At 36.4% G+C, this 20,924-nt stretch overlaps 1 protein-coding gene across 3 annotated transcripts in view; it reads left to right on the plus strand.

Moving 5' to 3' along the window:
• Positions 1-20,924, plus strand: part of LVRN (laeverin) — a 91,982-nt gene that overhangs the window by 57,499 nt on the left and 13,559 nt on the right. For 2 of the 3 annotated variants that reach the window (XM_023591361.2, XM_004467260.4), the window contains exons 7-18: positions 3,257-3,400; positions 3,933-3,998; positions 4,092-4,157; positions 4,576-4,748; positions 6,328-6,404; positions 8,318-8,457; positions 10,614-10,669; positions 12,511-12,664; positions 16,404-16,498; positions 18,376-18,483; positions 19,213-19,380; positions 19,595-19,732. In XM_023591361.2, coding sequence (XP_023447129.1) covers positions 3,257-3,400; positions 3,933-3,998; positions 4,092-4,157; positions 4,576-4,748; positions 6,328-6,404; positions 8,318-8,457; positions 10,614-10,669; positions 12,511-12,664; positions 16,404-16,498; positions 18,376-18,483; positions 19,213-19,380; positions 19,595-19,732 — 1,385 coding nt within the window. The remainder of the gene's footprint in view (positions 1-3,256; positions 3,401-3,932; positions 3,999-4,091; positions 4,158-4,575; positions 4,749-6,327; positions 6,405-8,317; positions 8,458-10,613; positions 10,670-12,510; positions 12,665-16,403; positions 16,499-18,375; positions 18,484-19,212; positions 19,381-19,594; positions 19,733-20,924) is intronic. The other variant, XM_023591362.2, reaches the window with a different exon arrangement.

Below are 20,924 nucleotides of genomic sequence, written 5' to 3' on the forward strand. Positions count from 1 at the left end.
TGTCTATACAGTTCATTCATGTTATAGCATATATCAGAACATCATTCTTTTTTAAGTCTGAATAATATTCCATTGTGTGTATATACCACATTTTATTTATCCATTCATCTGTTGATAGACACTTGGGTTGCTTCTACCTTTTGGCTATTATGAATAATACTGCTGTGAACATTGTATTCAAATATCTATTTGAGCCCTGCTTTCACTTCTTTTGAGGATATACCTAGAAGTGGGATCTCACTGCCCAGTCATACAGTAATTCTATGTTTAACTCTGAGGAACTGCCCAAATGTTTTCCACAGTGGCTGCACCATTTTACATTCCCACCAACATATACAAAGTTTCCTTTTTCTCCACATTCTTGCCAACACTTACATTCCATTTTTATAATAATAGCCATCTTAGTAGGTATGAAGTGGTATCTCATTGTAGTTTGGATCTTTCATGTGCTTATTGGCCATTTGTATATCCTCTTTGGAGAAATGTCTGTTCGAGTCCTTTGCCCATTTTAAAATTGGGTTCTTTGTCTTTTTGTTATTTTTGTTGTTCAGATATAGGAGTTCTTTATACTCTGGATATTAAACCTTTATCAGATATAAGGTCTCCAAATAATTTCTCCCATCCTGTAAGTTGTCTTGATAATGACCTTTAATGCACAAAAGGTTTTTTTTCCACAAAAGTTTTTAATTTTGATGAAGTTCAATTTATTTTTTCTTTTGTTGTTAGTGTTTTTGTGTAAAGCAATCCTGAGTGACTCTGTGCCCTGAAGGCCCCAGCCATTCCCTTGAAACCATGATTTAGCAACTAAAGGGGTTTGCCTGGCCTGGCCCAGGGCCTTAAAAACCCTCTGACTAAAAAGACTGTGCTGGATGATGCTACCCTTTCTGCTTTTCCAATTTGTACATATAGATTTGTCTGGGTAAAAAAAAAAATTTTTTTAATGTTTAAAAATGGATTGAGCAGAATAGGCGTAGCTCAGTGGTTGAGCACCTGCTTTGCATGTATGAGGTCCCACATTCAATCCCTGGTATCACCTAAAAAAAAAGTGGATTGAGATGGCTAAATGGGAAAAACCAAAGATGATATAAGAGACCCTAAAAATATTACAGGTAAGGACACTCTCCAAAAAAAGCCAGCCAAATTGCTAAGGATTTATTAAAATGCCGTACCAAATGCTTTTTTTCAACTGACATTTATATTGCAAGACTACCCCTTTCAGCCACAATCACATTTATAAACCTGCCATGTTAGTTATACTCGTTATCATGTATTACCATCAACTTTATCCATTTCCACACTTTTACAATTAAAAATTGTACATGTATGTTAAGCATCAGTATTCCTTCTTAGTCCTCATCCTGTCTTCTAGTAACCTATACTCTAGGTTTTAACTCCATGTGTTTATTCTTCATATTTAGTTTGTATTAGTGAGACCATGCAATATTTGTCCTTTTGTGTCTGGCTTATTTCACTCAGCCTCATGTCCTCAAGGTTCACCCAAGTTGTCCATATTATATAGATCAGGAGATCAAAAGTCACAGAACAGTGATTATAACCCGGTTTTTCTGGACTTAGTCTGGTGATGATACTGACGATAATAACAGCAATAATACTGTACTTAACCACTCACTGAGCACTTAGGGCTTAATATGTGCCAGGCAATGCGAGTTTTATAATACATGATCTTACATAACCTTCAGAACAACCCTATTAGAGTAGTTTTTATCTCTCTTTTACAGATGAGGAAACTGAGGCAAAGAGGGAAAAAGTAAGTTTTCCAAGGTCTCACAACTATTAAATGTCAGAACTGGGATTCAATTCCCAGTCTGTCTGACTGCAAAGCCCATGCTTTTAACCACGGGGCTCTACAGATAAAACTCATGAGAGTGTTCTCATTCTCAAGGACTTAATGGTGTGTGTGTGTATAATTGACTATATAAATAAACTATATTTATAAACATTACATACACACGATAAATCTTAGTTATCTTCAATGGTTCTTTGCATATACTCTGTAACTACATAATTATTTCTCTCTCTGTTTAAAAATAGCATCTAAACATGGTTAGTGCCATCTATAACTGTTTTTTTTTAAATTAAAGCAAATTCTTTTATTTTTTATTTATTTTTAAAAATTTCTCTCCCCATCCCCTCCCCACCCCCCAGTTGTCTGTTCTCTGTGTCCATTTTGCTGCGTGTTCTTCTTTTGTCTGCTTCTGTTGTTGTCAGTGGCATGGGAATCTGTGTCTCTTTTTGTTGCGTGATCTTGCTGTGTCAGCTCTCCATGTGTGCGGCACCATTCCTGGGCAAGCTGCACTTTCTTTCGCGCTGGGCGGTTCTTCTTACAGGGTGCACTCCTTGCACGTGGGGCTCCCCTATGCAGGGGACAACCCTGCGTGGCACGACACTCCCTGCGTGCATTAGCACTGCACACGGACCAGCTCCACACGGGTCAAGGAGGCCTGGGGTTTGAACTGTGGACCTTGCCACATGTCTTGTCTTTTGGATAGTTGTTTCATTTGCATTATAGTCTTCCCATAATGTATAAGCCATAAACTGTAGGATCCAGTCTGTGGGTTTATTTCAGATTGTAAATTATTTGTTAATCTGGCATGTGTTTGGTTGCTAAATGTCCACTTGGGGAGCAGATGTGGCTCAAGCAGTTGAACACTTGCTTCCCACATGGGAGGTCCCGGGTTTGATTCCAGATGCCTCCTAAAAACAAACAAACAAAAAGAAACAAACAAACAAAAAACAAGTCAGAGGAGCTAATGTGGCCCGGTGGTTGAGCAACAGCTTCCCACATACAAAGTCCTGGGTTCAAACCTTGGCCCTGGTAACTAAAAAAAAAGTCTACTTAAGACAGATGGTTGAATTTTAAAGAGTTACTAATAAAATGATCAATAAAACTCTCAAAGATTAATAGGAGGCTGTTCTCTGGGAGGCTTGTGAGGGTGGCCAGGGACCTCCTCATGGGCAATTATACATGGCTCCCTTAAAAACCATATTAACCTTTATAATTGTCTAAAAAATTTTTTTAAATAAAAAGATACAGAGTAGGAAGGAAACTTTCCTAGAGTTTTGCTATTCAAGGAATCCTGATTTATTTAAAATATTGCAAATTTACAGAGCCTTTCATAATTACTGGGTTTTTTTCCTTCTTCAATATCAATTTTTGAAAGTATTCTAGGAACACTGAATTTTGTATTTCTGGGATCCCTCGAAAATTCATATGGTTCAATCTTTTCCTTTACAGAACGAAGTCTTTTTTTCTAACATTTTACAATACATCCTCAGAGAAGACCACGCCCTGGTATCTAGAGCTGTGTCCATGAAAGTGAAAAATTTCACAGAAACAAGTAAAATAAATGAACTCTTTGATCTATATACTTATCATAAGGTAAAAGCAGTCAAATATTTCCTTTTGTTCTACACTCTTCCAGAAAGCTACATAAAATGAGTCTAAGGACATAGATTTATATGATATTATAAAACTTTGATACAAGTAAGTTTAACTTTATTCACTAAGAAGTTTCAGAAAATGGGATTAAATCAATTCTCATCTAATAAGTATTTATCAAGTCCATATTAGAGTGTAGTACCATATAACCATTATAAATAGATTTAACTTGCAATTTTAAAGCAAACCCTTCTGTTTGGTCCAAATTTATTTTTACCATGTAATTATCTCAATTTTTTAAGAAACTGTTTACCCTGGACTCTTTTCATGTAGGACATTTACTCACCTTTTACTTATTAATTGCTGACAATTTATTATTTTATTATCATATTTTGGGATAACCCAAACATTCAACTGAAGTGGAAAATATAATTAGGAGCACAGCATAGAATACTGTTTATAAAAATAGGATGTGTTAGTATTTAGACATTTAGAATTTTGCTGAAATAATGGATGGCTTTTTACATTCTAGGGAGCATCTATAGCCCGGATGCTTTCTAGTTTCCTGAATGAGAGTTTGTTTGTCAGCGCACTCAAGGTGAGTTTACAAAATTTTTGTTACCTGATGGCAGTGGACATAAATTGCTTTGGCATGTTATTCTTTTTAACCTTAACTTTTCTTTCCTTACAGTCATATTTGGAGACATTTTCTTACTCAAATGCTGAGCAAGATGATTTATGGAGGCATTTTCAAATGGTAATTGTCTTTCTGATACATATTTACTGAGTTATTTTGTATGTTACAGTGTAACAGGGTCTGGAAGACATTTTCGTGTATAGCCATACCAGAGGGAAACAATTTTGCCTTGTTTGTGAAAGTTCCTTAGGTCAGAGGTTGTGTCTTTTGTCTTTACCACTGTATTCTCAGTGCCCAGAACAGAACATGGCACATATTAGACCCATAGATATGTGTTGAAGGAATGAATGAATGAACCAAGTAGTCATTCATATATTGATGAGCAGCACTCTGAATTTGGTCCAGAATATCATCCCCTGGGTATTACTACATAAATGAGGAATACTATAGCTCCCTAGTTTCTTTTATAAGATTGCTTCCTGAAAAGGTTTTGGTGATAAATTTATCTGCTCTTGTAATATTTTCTTTTAAAAAACAGGCTGTAGATGACCAGAGTAAAATTATTTTGCCAGCAACAGTAAAAAGCATAATGGACAGTTGGACATACCAGAGTGGCTTTCCAGTTATCACCTTAAACGTATCCACTGGCATCATGAAACAGGAGCCATTTTATCTTGGAAAGGTTCAAAATCAGACTCTCCTAACCCACAAGTAAGTAGATTTGCTTTTCTTTGTCATCTCCTTCCATGGGGTTGAGCTCTGATCAGATGGAAACTAGCCTGAGGGTGAGGAAGCAAAGCCCCTGCTGAGTACATACGCTTCTGCAAAGTGACTCAGGGACAGCAGCCTCAGGTTCCACACAGGAATGTTATTGGGGTGCTACCGATGAGGCAGAGCCCCTGATGTGCTGAGCAAGCGCAGACACCTGCACTTAGGGATTCGAGGCACTACCCTTTCCCCTGGAATTTAGGGCCACACCAGTGACAAGAGACAAAGCTTTAGGGTGTTTTTTTTTCCTCTTTGGTCTTCAAACAGGTAATGAATCACTCAGGATTCTGGGTGAGAGGCAGTAAGATACCCACATATAATTTAAGAGAAAAAGGGGTTCTGTGCAAAGGAATCTTCTCTTCCTCAGAAACAATACTGAGTATAACTAAATCCTTGAGGAAGAAGCATGTGCATGCCTGTGTGTGTGTCCATATGTCTGTGAGTGTGTGTATGTGAGTGTATTTGTAATCATACCTATAATATTAGAAATATGGCTTTAGATTCAGTTAGACAAGGGTTCAGATATTGATTTCATCAAAATCTAAACCTTAGCTCAGTTTTATTTGAATTGTGAGCTTTAGTTCCTTATCTTTAAAGTGAATGCAATAACACACATCCCAGGGGATTATTGTAAAACTGAAATGAAATAAGAGTGCAAAGTAGCATAGCATTAATCACTTTCCATTTCCTTTCCATTTTTTGACTTGTTAGATAATTTTCAACTATTTTATTAGTTTTGATCATTACATTTCATTGTAGTATCAGCACAAATGAGTAACTCATTTTAAAATACATCACCAAAATTTTCAGGTAGCCCTACTCTTTCTTTAAAAGCCCATGGCAGAGAAATGGAGACCCAAAGTTTCCTTCTTTCTCGTGGTGGTCCGCGACTTTTGAGAAGAGGTGTGCGTCTTAGCTATGCAGATAAACACAGGCTCGTCATTCAAAATCTTTGAGAAGCCAGGCAAGATTGGAAATATCCAAATTCTAAGTAGTGTGTCTCTTCAGAAGACTCCTGTACTGCCTGAAGGTGGTTGTTTCATCCAGATCACATCCACCAATATGTAAAGAATGTAGGCATTCTAGATATCCAATAAGTATAAATGTCCTGGCTAATTCCAATGGAACATGTTTCAGAGCAGGGAGAAGTTGAGGTTTAAAAGTATTTTTGAAATGTCTGTAAAGCTTTATCTTCTTAAATTACTCTTCATCTCTCTTGGCCCAGAATGCATTTGGGTCAGTCAGCAGCACTTGAACTACCTTGGATGAGGCCAGGTGCTATAATTTAATATAAGCAGGCCTTGGCACTTTTAGATTCAACACAGTCTTATTAGCTATCCAAGTTATAAGAAGTAATTCTATAAGACACAAGAGAAATGAGTAAAGAAATGGCCAAAGCAAAACTAGTTTGTAGAGAAGGACAAAAGAGTTCTGCCTGTTATTTTAATCACCTCATTTAATATTGGCTCAGTTTATATTCTTATATGTGGAAATTAACTGAATGTTAATTTTTTCTAATAAGCAGCACATGGATTGTTCCCATTCTTTGGATAAAAAATGGAACTACACAACCTTTAGTCTGGCTAGATAAAAGAAACAGTAAGTAGAAAATTTTAAAATCATCTTCATATATTTATAAAGGCAGATGATTAAATGTTGAAATGTCTAGCTTTGAAGAGCTATCTCATTTAAAACTAAAATATTTTATCATTGTGTTGAACATATAGCTTTAAAGAAAATTCTGAAATAAAAAATACAAAACAGCATGGTACTGGAATAAGGCCAGACATATAGACCAAAGGAATTGAATTGAGAGCTCAGAAAATGACCCTCACGTTTATGGCAAAATGGTTTTCGACAAAGGGTGAAGGACCAAGCAATTGGGAAAGTCTCTTCAACTAATGGTGCTTGGAAAATTGTATCCCTATTTGAAAAAAAAAAAAGACCCCAACCTCACACCATAAACAAAAATCAACTCAAAGTGGATCAAAGACCTAAATATAAGCACTAGAATTATCAAACTCCTAGAAAAATTATAGAGAAACATCTTCAGGCAATGGTTTCTTAGACCTTACACCCAAAGCACAAGCAACAAAGAAAAAATAGATAAACAGAACCTCATCAAAATTAAAAACTTTTGTCCCAAAAAAGTATTTTACCATGAAAATAAAATGACAACTTACACAATGGGAGAAAATATTTGGAAATCATATATCTGATAAAGGTTTACTATCCAGAATATATAAAGAAGTCCTTCAACTTAACAACAAAAAGACAAACAACTTAACAACAAAAAGACAAACAATTAAAAGATAGGGAAAAGACCTAAAGAGATATCTGTCCAAAGAATATATGCAAATGGCCAGAAAGCATATGAAGAGATACTCAGCATCATTAGCCATCAGGGAAATGTAAATCAAAATCACAATTTAAAAAAAACCCACAATGAGATACCATTTTACACCCATTAGAATGATTGCTGTCTAAAAAAAAACAAAACAGAAAATAATAAGTGTTGGATAGAATGAAGAGAAAAAGGAATACTCAGGCTTTATTGGTGGCAATGTAAAATGGTGCAGTCACTGTGGAAGACAGTTTGGTGGTTCCTCAGAAAGCAAAAGATAGAACTACCATATGACTCGGCATTGAACTACTAAATATATCCCAAAGAATTGAAGCAGGGCCTCAAAAGCTATTTGCACAGCAGTATTCATAGTGGCATTATTCACCATTGCCAAAAGATGAATGGATGAATAAAATGTGGTATATACACACAATGGAATATTATTCAGCCATAAAAAGGAATGAAGCCCTGATACATACAACTGAACCTTCAATACATTATATTGAGTGAAATAAGCCAGACACAAAAGGACAAATATTGTATGAGCTCATTGATTTGAAACAATTAAAATAACCAAATGCGTAGAGTCAGAATCTAGAATATAGGTAACCAGAGAATGGAGTGGGAATAGGGAATGGGAAATTAAGACTTAAAATGTACAAGGTTCCTCTCTGGAATAATGGAAATGTTCTGGTAATGGATGGTGGTGAATGTAATTAACAGCACTGAATATGATTAAAAGGGGAAATGTTAGATTGTATCTATGTTAACAGAAATAAATTTTTAAAATCTATGGAACTACAATACATAGGGAACACCAAGTCAAACCATGGACTAGAGTTAACAGTACAATTATAAAAATGTGCTTTCATCAACTGTAACTTACATTCCATACCAATGCAAGGTGTTGGAGTTGGGGTGGTGTAAGGGAATCTTGTATTTGATTCATGATTGTTCAATAAACCCATACCTTCTGTAATAAAGAAAAAATATTTAAAGTCATGATATGTGGAAAAATGTAAATCGTTAAGATCAATACCTATTTTAGAAATTTTTCCTGTCTTTGTTTTGGTGAGTTTATTGTTTAGAATTATTTGTGTATAGTGTAAACATGTATTAAAGTTTTTCAAAAAGTACCACTTCAAACTATTCACATATTCCTTTGTAGAAGTATTTCCTGAAATGCAAGTTTCAGATTCTGACCATGACTGGGTGATTTTAAATTTGAATATGACTGGATACTATAGAGTTAACTATGATAAATTAGGTTGGAAGAAATTAAATCAACAGCTTGAAAAATATCCTAAGGTAAGAATGTTTTGATACTTTTTAAAAAATATCATTAATAATGTACTTTCCAGTCTTTTTGAGGTTGAGTACTCAAAAACCTATATGGGACAAGGAAACTATTCTCCCATTCTCATCCCCTGGCATAATAATTAAAAAATTATTCTTAGGGGAGAGTTTGGTTGAATACATTGCTTTTTTTTTTTTTTTTAGGGGGTACTGGGGAATAAACCCAGGACCTTGTACATGGGAAGCAGGCACTCAACTACTTGAGCTACATCTGCTCCCTTATGTTGTATTTTTGAACATTAATTTGCTTTTCCACAACAATTTTACCTTTCCAGGTAGGAATCAGAATAGATTTTCTGATTGATCATTAGTTTTGTGATCTTAGGCAAGGTATGTCTGTGCTCTGGTTCCGTTTCTTCACCTTGAAATGGAAGTAATATCACACTTTATTCATCTTGAGGATTAGAGATGATAAGTGTAAATACATCCTTAAAATTTCCAAGACCATAACAGGACTCAGTATATGCTAGAAAACATTAACAGTACTCCTGAAAGCATATTCCCACTCTTCTCAGAGGAAAGAATTGAATTCACAAAGTATCAATACATAATAGTTCAATATCACTTTAAATTATAAAATGCCCATGAGTCATTATATGATGTACAGACATTAAAACTTTGGCTAACTCTAATCAGCCAGATTTTAATTGGTTGAATTAAACCAAGTCTCCATTGGTGGAGATGGATGCTGGCTTGGGAGTCTGTAGGACTGAGTCTGCTGCAACTTGCCATGAAATCCTGGGCATTTCACTTAGGCTCTATTTGTAAAACTGGACTGTTCAACTAAATAATATCTGAGTTGTCTCTCTTCTAAATTTCTCTGAGATACATAGCAGCCTCTCTAGCACAGGAGACACTATAGAGCATATTGGTCCAGTGTGGGTTTTGGGTCAGATTAATTTGATTTCATACTTTTGTTCTTCATTTACCAGCTGTGTGATCTTGAGCCCTTTATTTGATCAGTTCTGTCTAAATTTCCTTATTTGTATAGTGGCTGTAATAGACCAACCTTATAGGGTATTTGCAAGGATTAAATAAGATGTGCATGCATGATGTTTAACAGAAGTCTGACACACTTCAGTGTTCAGAACATGTTTGGTAATTTTAAAAATTTATTATTGAGCTTTAAAATAAAGCTACAAAAACGGTAATATTTTCTTTTCAGATCTTTATCAGAGTGGCTAAACTTATTAATTTCTAAAAGTATTCTAAGCCATGGAAACACTAGGTCATGCCATTGTATTAATGATTTCTTTAAACCTTTGTAGATGTACTTATTGGAAAACTGAAGTAAATTATTTCTATAACATAATTGGTGAACAAATGAAACAGGGTTTTGACTATTAATCTCATTCCAGGAAATGTAAGGGTTATTACTGTCAAAAAAGAAATGAGACTACCACCATGGAAAGAACTCAGCTTGGCTTGCTCAGATGCTCAAAGGGATGATGTGATGATAAATATTCTAGGATAAAATATATCAAAGTGCCATATGTGTTGAGGGAATGTTATAGGAGGCTTGGGGGACATCAGGGGACTGAAGCTGAGACAGAAGAGTCCTGTGGCCTGACAGTGACAGGGAGCTCAAACAGAAGTCTAGAGTGTTGGGTTAGCAATTGACTCCTGCCTTTCCATGAAGTAAAAAGACTCTGCTGAAGGTATTGTGTCAAATTGTAAAATCTTGTGAAGACAGATAGCATCTGAAACAGTACCCCAGTATTGCCAAAATGGTGCTAAATAATATTTATTCAAGATGCCAAAAATCACCCCCAAAAAATAATTTGGACATTGCAATACAGATTAATGTATACTTTCTGATTTTGAGAAGAATTTTAAACTTGGTGTACTATTTTATTTTTTAATATGTGTGTTTCACAGAATACTTTGGCAAAATTCTCTGCCATATTTGAGCCTTATGAATTGATGCCAGAGGGATCACTTATCAAAAACAGATGCTTAATAAATAATTATCACTTCTCTGCAGATGAGATAATTCACATGAAAGTGCTCTGTAAAGCATCAAAGATATTGAAGTGTTATTATTTTGAAAGTTATATTTTTACTAAAAAATGTTTTTTTCCTGAACATGTTTGGACTGCATTCTGCAGGCAATTCCAGTTATTCACAGACTGCAGTTGATTGATGATGCCTTTTCCTTGTCTAAGTGAGTACATTTTTTTCTCTGATGGATTTTGAGTGTACTTTAAGAACTTTAGTAAGAGTTCTATTGCCCAAGTGCCATGGCCGTGCATGCAGTTTTAATGGGATCTGACCCGTATTTTAGTACGTTGCAGAATTATTGATTTTATTTATATTAGATTTACTCAGTATGACCTATGCTGCTATGTATTTAACCAGGTGTATTAATTCATGTTCAGAATTTAAAAGTTCATACAATAAAAATTAAGGAATATAATAAATCCTCCATTGTGTTCTTCTTTCTTTAGCCTGTGAGAATCTTTGAGTAAATATCTGCTTATTTTATCTCTCATTTCTTGACTGCTTTTTCCCTCTGCAACCTGCTGCTCATTTCTTGGCCCACGACTTTGCTGAAACTCTAAGATTACTGTGGACACATCCTCCTGGCAGCTTCCTTTTTGGATTCCTGAAACTCTGATAGTCAAGCCTGATTCTCCTCTGTTTCTGACGTCTCCTCTTCCTGATGCTGTGAAAATCTTCAAGACCAATCAACCAATCTGCTATTTTCTTCTCTTCATATTACATTCATTCTTATGGCTTCCGTGATCATTTTATTATGTACATGTACAATGTCCAGCAGATAGAAGGTACTCAGTAAGTGTTTGTGGAAAACATAATGACTTCTAAATTGACATTTCTACTTGCCTTTCCTCCTGTCTTCTGTTTATCTTGTGGTATTTTAAATTCAGTGCCCCAAACTCTGAACTTTATTTCTGTCTCTAAATTGCTCCCAATATCAGTTTTCTTCCCATCATCCCAACTTGAAACATCAGTGTTTTCCTTGATACTTCTCCCTCTCTCCATCATCCATGCTTAGCCACTCACTATGTTTTATCTATTCATTCTTGGTTATGTCTTCTGGATTATCATCTTACTGCTCCCACACTAAGCCAAGCTTTCATCATGTTTTTGCTTGGCCTATTGCATTCGTCTCCAGCCCTTTGTCCCTTTGAATTCCATCCTCTGTTTTTCAGCACTGTTGCAATACAATTTTGGCATAATTCCACGATGTTTCCCCAGTCATGTTCAAATACCTAGAGTGCCTTCCTACCATATCTAAACTCCTTATCCTAGCAGTCAAGGCTCTCCACAGGTTTGACACACCTAACCTATTACCACCTACCTCTCACTACATACAAATAGACCCCTTGGTCTACCCATCACACTCATCTCGGCTCTATCTTTTTTGCCCTGGCTGCCATCCACTTTCTCTCTGCCTTTTACAATCCTACCCACCCTTCATTGCCCTTCTCAAGTTTCTCATCCATGAGATTTTTCCTGACTTCTACATCACTTGTGTATGTTTTCCTTTTTTTTTTTTTGCTGTTTTGTAGTATTCGTTACCTTTGCTGAGACCTTTCATTAACAGCTTCTTATGCGTAAGTTTTAGCTCCTCCCTGAACTAATAAGCTCCTCAATACTTGGTGAGATTTGTATCATCTGACCAGTAGCTAACAGAGTATTAAATAATTACTTTTAGTTAATATTTGAGTAGAAATGATGCTCTCATAAGAATGCATAATAATGCACAATTATTTTATTGCCCATAGTCTGCCCAACATTTGGCCTGGATTTTCAATAACCTTCAAGAATTTGGGTATTTGAATATGCCAAATTGAAATAGAATGTCTGTCAACAGTGCTTGGGTTCTGTCTTATGAATAAGATGGTACCTTAACCCTTTAGCATCTCGTTAACCAATGCCTTGGTTGGCGTCAGGCTTTGAAACATGAAACAAATATGGAAAATGTACAAATCACTTAGCAAGTGAAGGTCTTTTGAGTAAATGTTTTTTTTAAACCAACAGAAACAATTATATTGAGATTGAAACAGCCCTTGATTTAACCAAGTACCTTGCTAAAGAAGATGAAATCATAGTATGGCACACAGTCTTGGTAAACCTGGTAACCAGGGATCTTTTTTCCGATGTGAACAAGTATGATATATACCCATTACTAAAGGTAATTTCATTCTCTGTTTTGTGGTTTTAAAAAAAATCCTCTCTTCCTCTGTCCATATTCTTTTCTGTGAGACAGGTCTTTTCTCAAAGTAATAGTCTATTAGTTCCATATATACATATTTTTCTAAGTAATAGCTGATTATTTTTAGAAGAATATACCTCAGTCCTAGACCTGGTCTAAGATGAGTAGGAAAGATGTTTGAAAGGGTTCTTCTCTCTAGGTTAAGTGAATCCTAAGAAACCAGATGTAAGCAGTATGCCTTTATTCTTTCAGAACAGTATCATGCCTATTTGCAGCCATTTCCCTAAGAGATTGTTAGGCAAAGGGAATGACTTTTAGCAACCCCATAGTCATAACTGAAATACTCTAATCTACAGGGCCAGCACTAAAAACCAGGGAGGTATTTTCCAGAGAAAGCAAAAGTTTTGAAGCTGCTTTTGATGTTTGGGAAGAGAAAGAGAGAAATTAGAATTAATGAAGAAATAACATACCCTCATAAGTGAAAAAATAAAAAAGGGGGGAAAATTCCATTAGGTTTTAAAGAGCAATCATACAACAGATGGCCCAGGTAAAATCAAAGCAAAAGACAGGGAGCAACCCTTTGCTTTTTGTTAGGGAGCACAAGCAAATGTGAAAGTGTGTTAGATGATTAATTTCTGGGGCAGCCTGAGGGTGAAATGATCAAATACCTGAAAGTTCTAGACATTCTTTTTTTTCTAATATCCAAAGTGCTGATGGAACTTAGCTGAATGTGGGGATAGACATGAGTAGAAGACCATTAAATCTTTGTTGGGCAGACTTGGCCCAATGGATAGGGCATCCGCCTACCACAAGGCGGTCTGCAGTTCAAACCCTGGGCCTCTTTGACCCGTGTGGAGCTGGCCCGTGCTGATGCGTGCAAGGAGTACCCTGCCATGCAGGGGTGTCCCCCGCGTAGGGGAGACCCACGCACAAGGAGCGCACCCCATAAGGAGAGCCGCCCAGCGTGAAAGAAAGTGCAGCCTGCCCAAGAATGGCACTGCACGCACGGAGAGCTGACACAACAAAAAAGAAACACAGATTCCTGTGCTGCTGATAAGGATAGAAGCAGTCACAGAAGAACACACAGCGAATGGACACAGAGAGCAGACAACTGGAGGGAGCAGGGGGGCGGGGGGGGGGGGGGAGGAAAGAAAATTTTAAAAATTAATCTTTAAAAAAAAATCTTTGTGGGATTGAGTTGACTCGCTGAGAATATCTGCTGACTGGTTCTAGGTTAAAAAGTAAAAAATTAATATTTGTTTTTGTTTTTTTCTCATTAAACTTTGTTTTAATGGGTCTCAAAATTCTGTGACAAATGTACCACACTAATGTAAGATGTTAGTAATAGGGGAAACTATGTGTATGGGTGGAGGGGGGTTATGGGAATTCCTTATACTTTTGGTATAATTTTTCTATAATTCTAAAACTTCTTTAAAAATAAAGTTTATTATCACAAAAAAATTTTGTGGCAGATTTTTGGTCTAGTTATTTCCCTTTAAAAAGTTCTGGTTTTAAAAACTAATAACTTATAACTGCCACAGGAAAACAAAAAGTCCACAAAACATTCCTTTCTTTCTGAAGGTTTTATTATGCATTGTCTTTTACTATTAAACTTGAATAGGCCAATTGAGACAAACAGTTCTGAGACTGTTCCTCCACCATTCAAAGACACAAGGGGGGGGGGTGGGGGCAGGTGTTACAGATTTTATTCATTTAGCCTTTGAGCTCTCTAGGCAGACTTGGTGACCTTGCCAGCCTCAGCAGCCTTCTTGTCCACTGCTTTGATGACACCCACAGCAACTATCTGTGTCATATCACAAACAGCAAAATGACCCAGAAGATGATAGTCAGAGATGCTCGCAGCACACATGGGCTTGCCAGGAACCAAGTAAATGATGGCAGATCACCAGATTTCAAGAATTTGGGGCTATCTTCCAGCTTCTAACAGAACAGCAATCAGTCTCCTTCAGCTCAGCAAACTTGCAAGCAATGTGAGCTGTCTAGCACAGGTGCATAGCCAGCACTGATTTGACCTGGATGGTTCAGGATAATCACCTGTGCAGTGAAGCCAGCTGCTTCCATTGGTGGGTCAGTTTTGCCATCACCACCCACGTTGCCACAAAAAACATCTTTTACAGACATGTTCTTGATACTGAAACCCACATTATTCCCAGGAAGAGCTTTACTCAAAGCTTCCTGATGCATTTCAACAGACTTTTCTTCAGTTGTAACATTGACTGGAACAGAGGTGACCACCATGCCAAGCTTGAGAGCACCAGTCTCCACTCGGCCCATGGGATATCAATTTGGTAGACATCTGAAGATGCAGATTTAAGAGTTTGTCAGTTGGATGAGTAGGTGGCAGGATGCAGTCCAGAGCTCCAGGCAGCACCATAGTTCCACTGGCATTGCCATCCTTACAGGTGAATTTCCATCCCTTGAATCAAGGCTTGACTCCAGCATGTTATCACCATCCCAACCAGAAATTGGCACACATGGCACTATTAGGGTTGTGGCCAATTTTCTTAATGTAGGTGCTGGTGTCCTTAACAATTTCCTCATCTCTTTTCTGGCTGTAGGTGGCTCAAAGGAATCCATGTTGCTAACACCAACAATTAGTTGGTTCATACCCAGTGTGCAAGCCAGAAGGGCATGCTCATGGGTCTGTCCATTCTTGGAGATACCAGCTTCAAATTCACCAGCACCCGCAGCAAAATCAGGACAGCACAGCTAGCCTGAGATGTGCCTGCAATCATGTTTTTGAAAGTCTCTGTGTCCTGGGACATCAATGATGGTCACTTAATAGTCTCTCATCTCAAATTTCCATAGGGGGATATCAATGGTGATACCACGTTCACATTCAGCTTTCAGTTTATCCAAGATGCAGGCATACTGAAGGAGCTCTTTCCCATCTTAGCAGCTTCTCAAAATTTTCAATAGTTCTTTTGTTGATTCCACCATATTTGGAGATCAGGTGGCCAGTAGTGGTGGACTTGCCTGAATCTACATGCCCAATGACAACAATGTTGATATGAGTCTTTTCCATTTCCATTTTTGCTTAAGATATAGTAATGGCTTTCACAACACACCTGTGTTCTGGTGGTAAAACTGTGGCGAAAAAAAAAGAAAGCAGTATTTGTTTTTAAAGAATTCTAATGAATAACATCTAGTTTGTTCTTGGGGATGTATTGGTAAAGGTATAACTTTTACAGCCTTGTTATTTATCAACTGATAGTTGAATTGGAGAAACTTGGTTTCAGACTCAGAACTTTATATCTAATAGACTTTAAGGTGAGTGCTTGAATTTGTCCGAAGTATCAATCAGTTCTCCTTATTTTCTTGGATGCATACATATGCTTAGCATGGTAGTTTGAGGTAGAAGTATTTTTACAGGGTTTCTCTATTTTGAGGACCACCTGAAATGTTTTAAACAATAGTTAGAGCTAGTCTTTATTGAGTTCCTATTATGTGCCATGCAGTTTACATGAATTATCTTTGTAATCCTCACAATGACACTATAATATTAGTACCCCATTTTACTTATTAGGAAACTAAACTTAGGTTAAAAAAAATATGCCAAAATACATAATTTAGTAACAAAGATCACTTCTGAAGAAATAGCAGTCACTTTTCTATGAATATCATTTCAGATACAGAGAAATATAGTGCAAATTCAGTGTTGTGGGCCAGTAGTAAGAATATATTTTATTTTTTATAGAAATATCTACTAAAGAAACTTAACTTAATATGGAATACTTATTCAACTATTATTCGTGAAAATGTGGCAGCATTGCAAGATGACTATTTCGCTCTGTAAGTATTTTTTCAGTGGTGATAATTGAATAAAAGTGATTCATATTAATAGGCAAACTTCCAGAGTCATGAAATAAAATCTTAATATCTATGACTTATTGATACAGTCTGTATATTATTTGAGAACAGTAGCTCTGGGATTGGCAAGCTATTAAGATCTTTACATGCAAAGCACTTTCTTGTACATATCAGTGTTTATAGTTCATACCTTGGGCTCCTGGTTGAAACTTTAAGATCATCCTTCTATTGGTGCTAAGCAAAGCCTGCCTACACCAGTGATTTGAAAGGCCTGGAAAGGCCATAGGGGCAAAAAGTCCTCTCTGATATTATTGGTAACATAAATTCTACCATTCTGCAAACAACATGAGAGAGGTTGACAGTGAAACATATCAGTCATTTATCTGTGAAGATGCGTAAGCTCTGCAGATGATTTTCTCATTACCGATGTGGTGGGGTTGTAAACATGTTACCTTAATGACCTGGGAAAAAGCTGAAAGTCCGCATGTGGCTGGTGGTACTGTTGGTCTCCCTGTGGCCCCAGGTCTGTGTGCAGGCTGGGCTTTTGGATTTAGGGAAGGAGTTGATAGCCAAAATAGTCCAGAGATGGTATCTACATATTCTTTCTAGTCAACATCAAATACAAATCAATTAAACTAAGCAGGAAAATGTGATTTTTCTGTCTCTAATATGCCTCTAAGAGGGTAAACATTTTCAGTACTAGTACATTGGATTTTTAGTGACTGGAAGGACAGAGAGTTCAGTGGACAAGTAGGTGGAAGTCAGTGAGGACTGGATGGGATATGGAGTGGGCAGGCAAGTTGCATTAGTGAATAGATTGGCAGAAGTGTGCTTAATCAGGCAGGACATACTTTAATCAGCCATATCTTTAACTCATGTTACCTGGACTGAAGTGGCCTACTTTAGATTTGTAGCATCCCTGGGGCTAGTTCTGCTCAGGTGCAGAGTTAGGGAGGTAGACTGCACTTCCACAGAACTCCATCTTGCTGCAGCCAGCTTGGGGATGGGAGGGTGTGGGAGAGTATGTAAATAAGAGTCCAGAACTGTCTCTCTGAGGACCTCCGCCCTTGGACATTCCACTTCTGCTTATCAGGAAGGCAGACAGGCTGGGATGAAACTGTAAGATGAAGTAATGGAGATTTTGCTCTTGCCCTTTCTGGAGCCTCATGGCCAGTTTGGGTTCCTTTACCCCGACCCCAACTTGGCAAGGATAGGGAGACACCACGAGGCACTGTTTACCTGGATTTCTTATTGCTCCTCATTGTATTTTTAAATTAATTTTGTTTTGAATCATATTGTATATTCCTCTGCTTAGCTATAAAACAAAACAAAAATCCTCTATTTTTTTTCCTCAATATAACCCTAATAGGGGAGTAGAAGAAGAAGCAGAAGTTTCACAAGGGGGAATGTACACTGTTGAAATGGGGGAAATAAGCTCTTTTTTCTCCTATTCTTGTAGAAAGAATTTATTTTTAATGTGTTAGATCAGATACTCTAGTCATTTTTTCTTATCCATAAGGCAATTATTGTAAAAAAAGGAAAAATAAATTGGCAACAGATGTGGAGTGTGTGTATGCCCATGTGTGTTTGAGGGAGATGAAGGATGGCAGTAATTTATTTCTAACTTTCAAAAGTACCAGTCTTAGGAACTTTTTTGGTGCCCCAGAGTCTCTCAGCAAATATTTTTCTGAATTATAATTAAATGTTTGTCATCCACAAAAGCTATATTTTTTTAAAAAAACTGATGTTATTGGAAGGGTGTTTTAAACTACTTATCTTTTATTAAACACATTCTTGGAGGCAGAGAAAATAAATGGAGTAATGCAAAACAAACTGTTTTCTTTGACTTTTCTTTCAAGAATATCATTGGGAAAACTTTTTGAAACTGCATGTTGGTTGGGCCTTGAAGACTGTCTGCAGCTATCAAGAGAACTATTCAGAAAATGGGCAAACCAGCCAGAGAATGAGTATGATAATGTTATAATTCCCTTGTTTCTATCCTATTTCATCTTCAACAATTTCTCTACCTTTTTGATGCTCTCACTCTAGGAGAGATCACTTTGTTTCACTTGATTAATCTCTCTACTACTATTCTTTTCAAATACATTCTTATCAATTATCTAATGTAGATCTTGCATAACAGTAGAAGATTGGACTTTTTTTTACAGTGGATTGTCACCCCAAGACCTTTTGTTGCCAGTGCATTCTCCTAATAAGCACTTACCTTTACCTCGTTTTGAGTCTTATATAGTTGTTCTTTACTATTGTTCATTATTGTTATATGTCTAAATGCATCAGAGCCCCCGTCTCGCCTCGAGTTTGCAGTTTCCTGGAAGGTAAAGATTAAGACTATTATTTCGGTTTATTATCTCTAAAATATCATCTCATACAAACACTTAGGAATGGAAATAATATTTTAGACTGAACTGAGTCATCAACGCATCCTCTTTATAAAATTCTAATTTGCTTCTCCCTTAGAACTCCTTAGTTTCTAAACTAATTTTTTAGTGATGTTTTCTCACAGTGTTAATGCAAGTGACAGTTCCCACAATTGCCTCTGTAGAGCCCTACTTTTCATCTTTATATCTGAGATCTCAAATATTTTTTCTAGATGTATACTTCTAAATAGATGACAACTTGGATACATGTGTAATTTAATTACTATGAAAAATATCATTGCATATCATACCTTACAGAATACCTTATCCGATCAAAAATGTGATTTTATGCTATGGCATTGCCTTGGGAAGTGATAAAGAATGGGACTTTTTGTTAAATATCTACACTAAACAAACAAACGAAGAAGAAAGGATTCAACTTATTCATGCCATGAGTTGCAGTAAAGACCCATGGATACTTAACAGGTGATTATGATCAATTTACCTTGAAAGTCCCTGGAGAAGGAATGCAATTAATAAAGCAAAGGGAGAAAAATAGTAATATAAGATACAAAATTATAAAAATACTAATACAAGAATTAAAGCAATGTGTATTTGTGCATGATTAACTTAGAACCATTTGGGATTTTAATTCTATCTATAATAACTCTATATATTTTTTTCAAATTTACATTTGCAGATATATGGAATATGCCATCACCACATCTACATTCAATTTTAATGAAACAAATGTAATTGAATTTGTCGCAGATTCTGAAGTTGGCCGGTACATTGCAAAGGACTTTTTGGTCAACAATTGGCAAGCTGTGAGTGACAGGTAAGAAGGCAACTTTGGCCTCGATTTCATTTAGGTTACCGATTTGTGACTTAAACTGGGTAAGTCACAAAAGGCCTCTGCATTGACCAGAAAAGTAGTGATTTCCTACATTTAGTCTCACCATGAACTGTGTTGTAGAAGAGAAGGGAGAAGGTCACTTAATCTCAGTTTGGGCTTCTACTATGAAAATAGATTTGCATGAGATACTTATCTGTCTCCCAATGTGCCCCAAAGAGGTTTACCTTAAGAGATACAGATTAGAGTCACTTTTTTGGTATGAGTGTATACCAACCATTCATTTAGTTTGTGAAGGATATCACCCTATCTTTAAGAAACAATAATGCCCATTAATACATCAGCCTGGATGTTGTTAATGTCTTTTGTCAGATTACCTTAATATACCTGGGCTTGAAGTTTTTTATATTTCTCCCCATTTAAGGATAAATCCCCTTGCTTTGTAGAAGCTCCTTTGTTGTGTAAAATATGCATTAACATGCAAAAAGATACTACACCATTGATGGCTCATCTTTCTAGAAAATTACTCAACTATACATTCTTAAAAATTCCAAACTTATGCCGCACAAATACTCACATCCTGCAGATTTAACGGATACAAAGTAGATAAACAGCTCAGGTTCAAACACCTATAAAGTTGGAAGATTCTCTTTATAAATAAGTTTATCCCTTTAGAGCAGAAAGTATTTTTATAATATAAATGTTTAAGAATGTGAATATGGTTCACTGACAGAACAAAATAATGAAAGGTTGTTCTTTTGTAAATATTAATAAAATACCTTTACTACACACACAAAAAAATGTGTTTTAAAATCAGAAGTAAAAAAATTGTAGATAAAAGCTTATCTTTACAGTACCATTTTTTTGGGACCCACATATTGAGAAAATTCTCCTGTCTCCTGTTTTAAATTATCCATCATTCTTGGTTCATTGCTTCAGAGGACCCTATAAATCCTTTACATTTCCTGGGATCCCTAAGACCTTGAGATAAATTGTGTCTTCTGTTTCTGCTTAGGTCTTTAAATTTATTCCCCTTCTTCTGGTACCCTACTTCCCAGTGGGAATTTGGGAGTTGAGATATAAATCAGAAATCCTTAAACGAGTCTCCTGTACCTTATAGGGTTAGTTTCTGTTCTCTCTCCATGGAGCTTGTAACACATCTCTGTGCCTATCATAC

Source organism: Dasypus novemcinctus, chromosome 2, assembly GCF_030445035.2.
Source record: "Dasypus novemcinctus isolate mDasNov1 chromosome 2, mDasNov1.1.hap2, whole genome shotgun sequence".
In the NCBI taxonomy this organism is placed as follows: domain Eukaryota; kingdom Metazoa; phylum Chordata; class Mammalia; order Cingulata; family Dasypodidae; genus Dasypus; species Dasypus novemcinctus.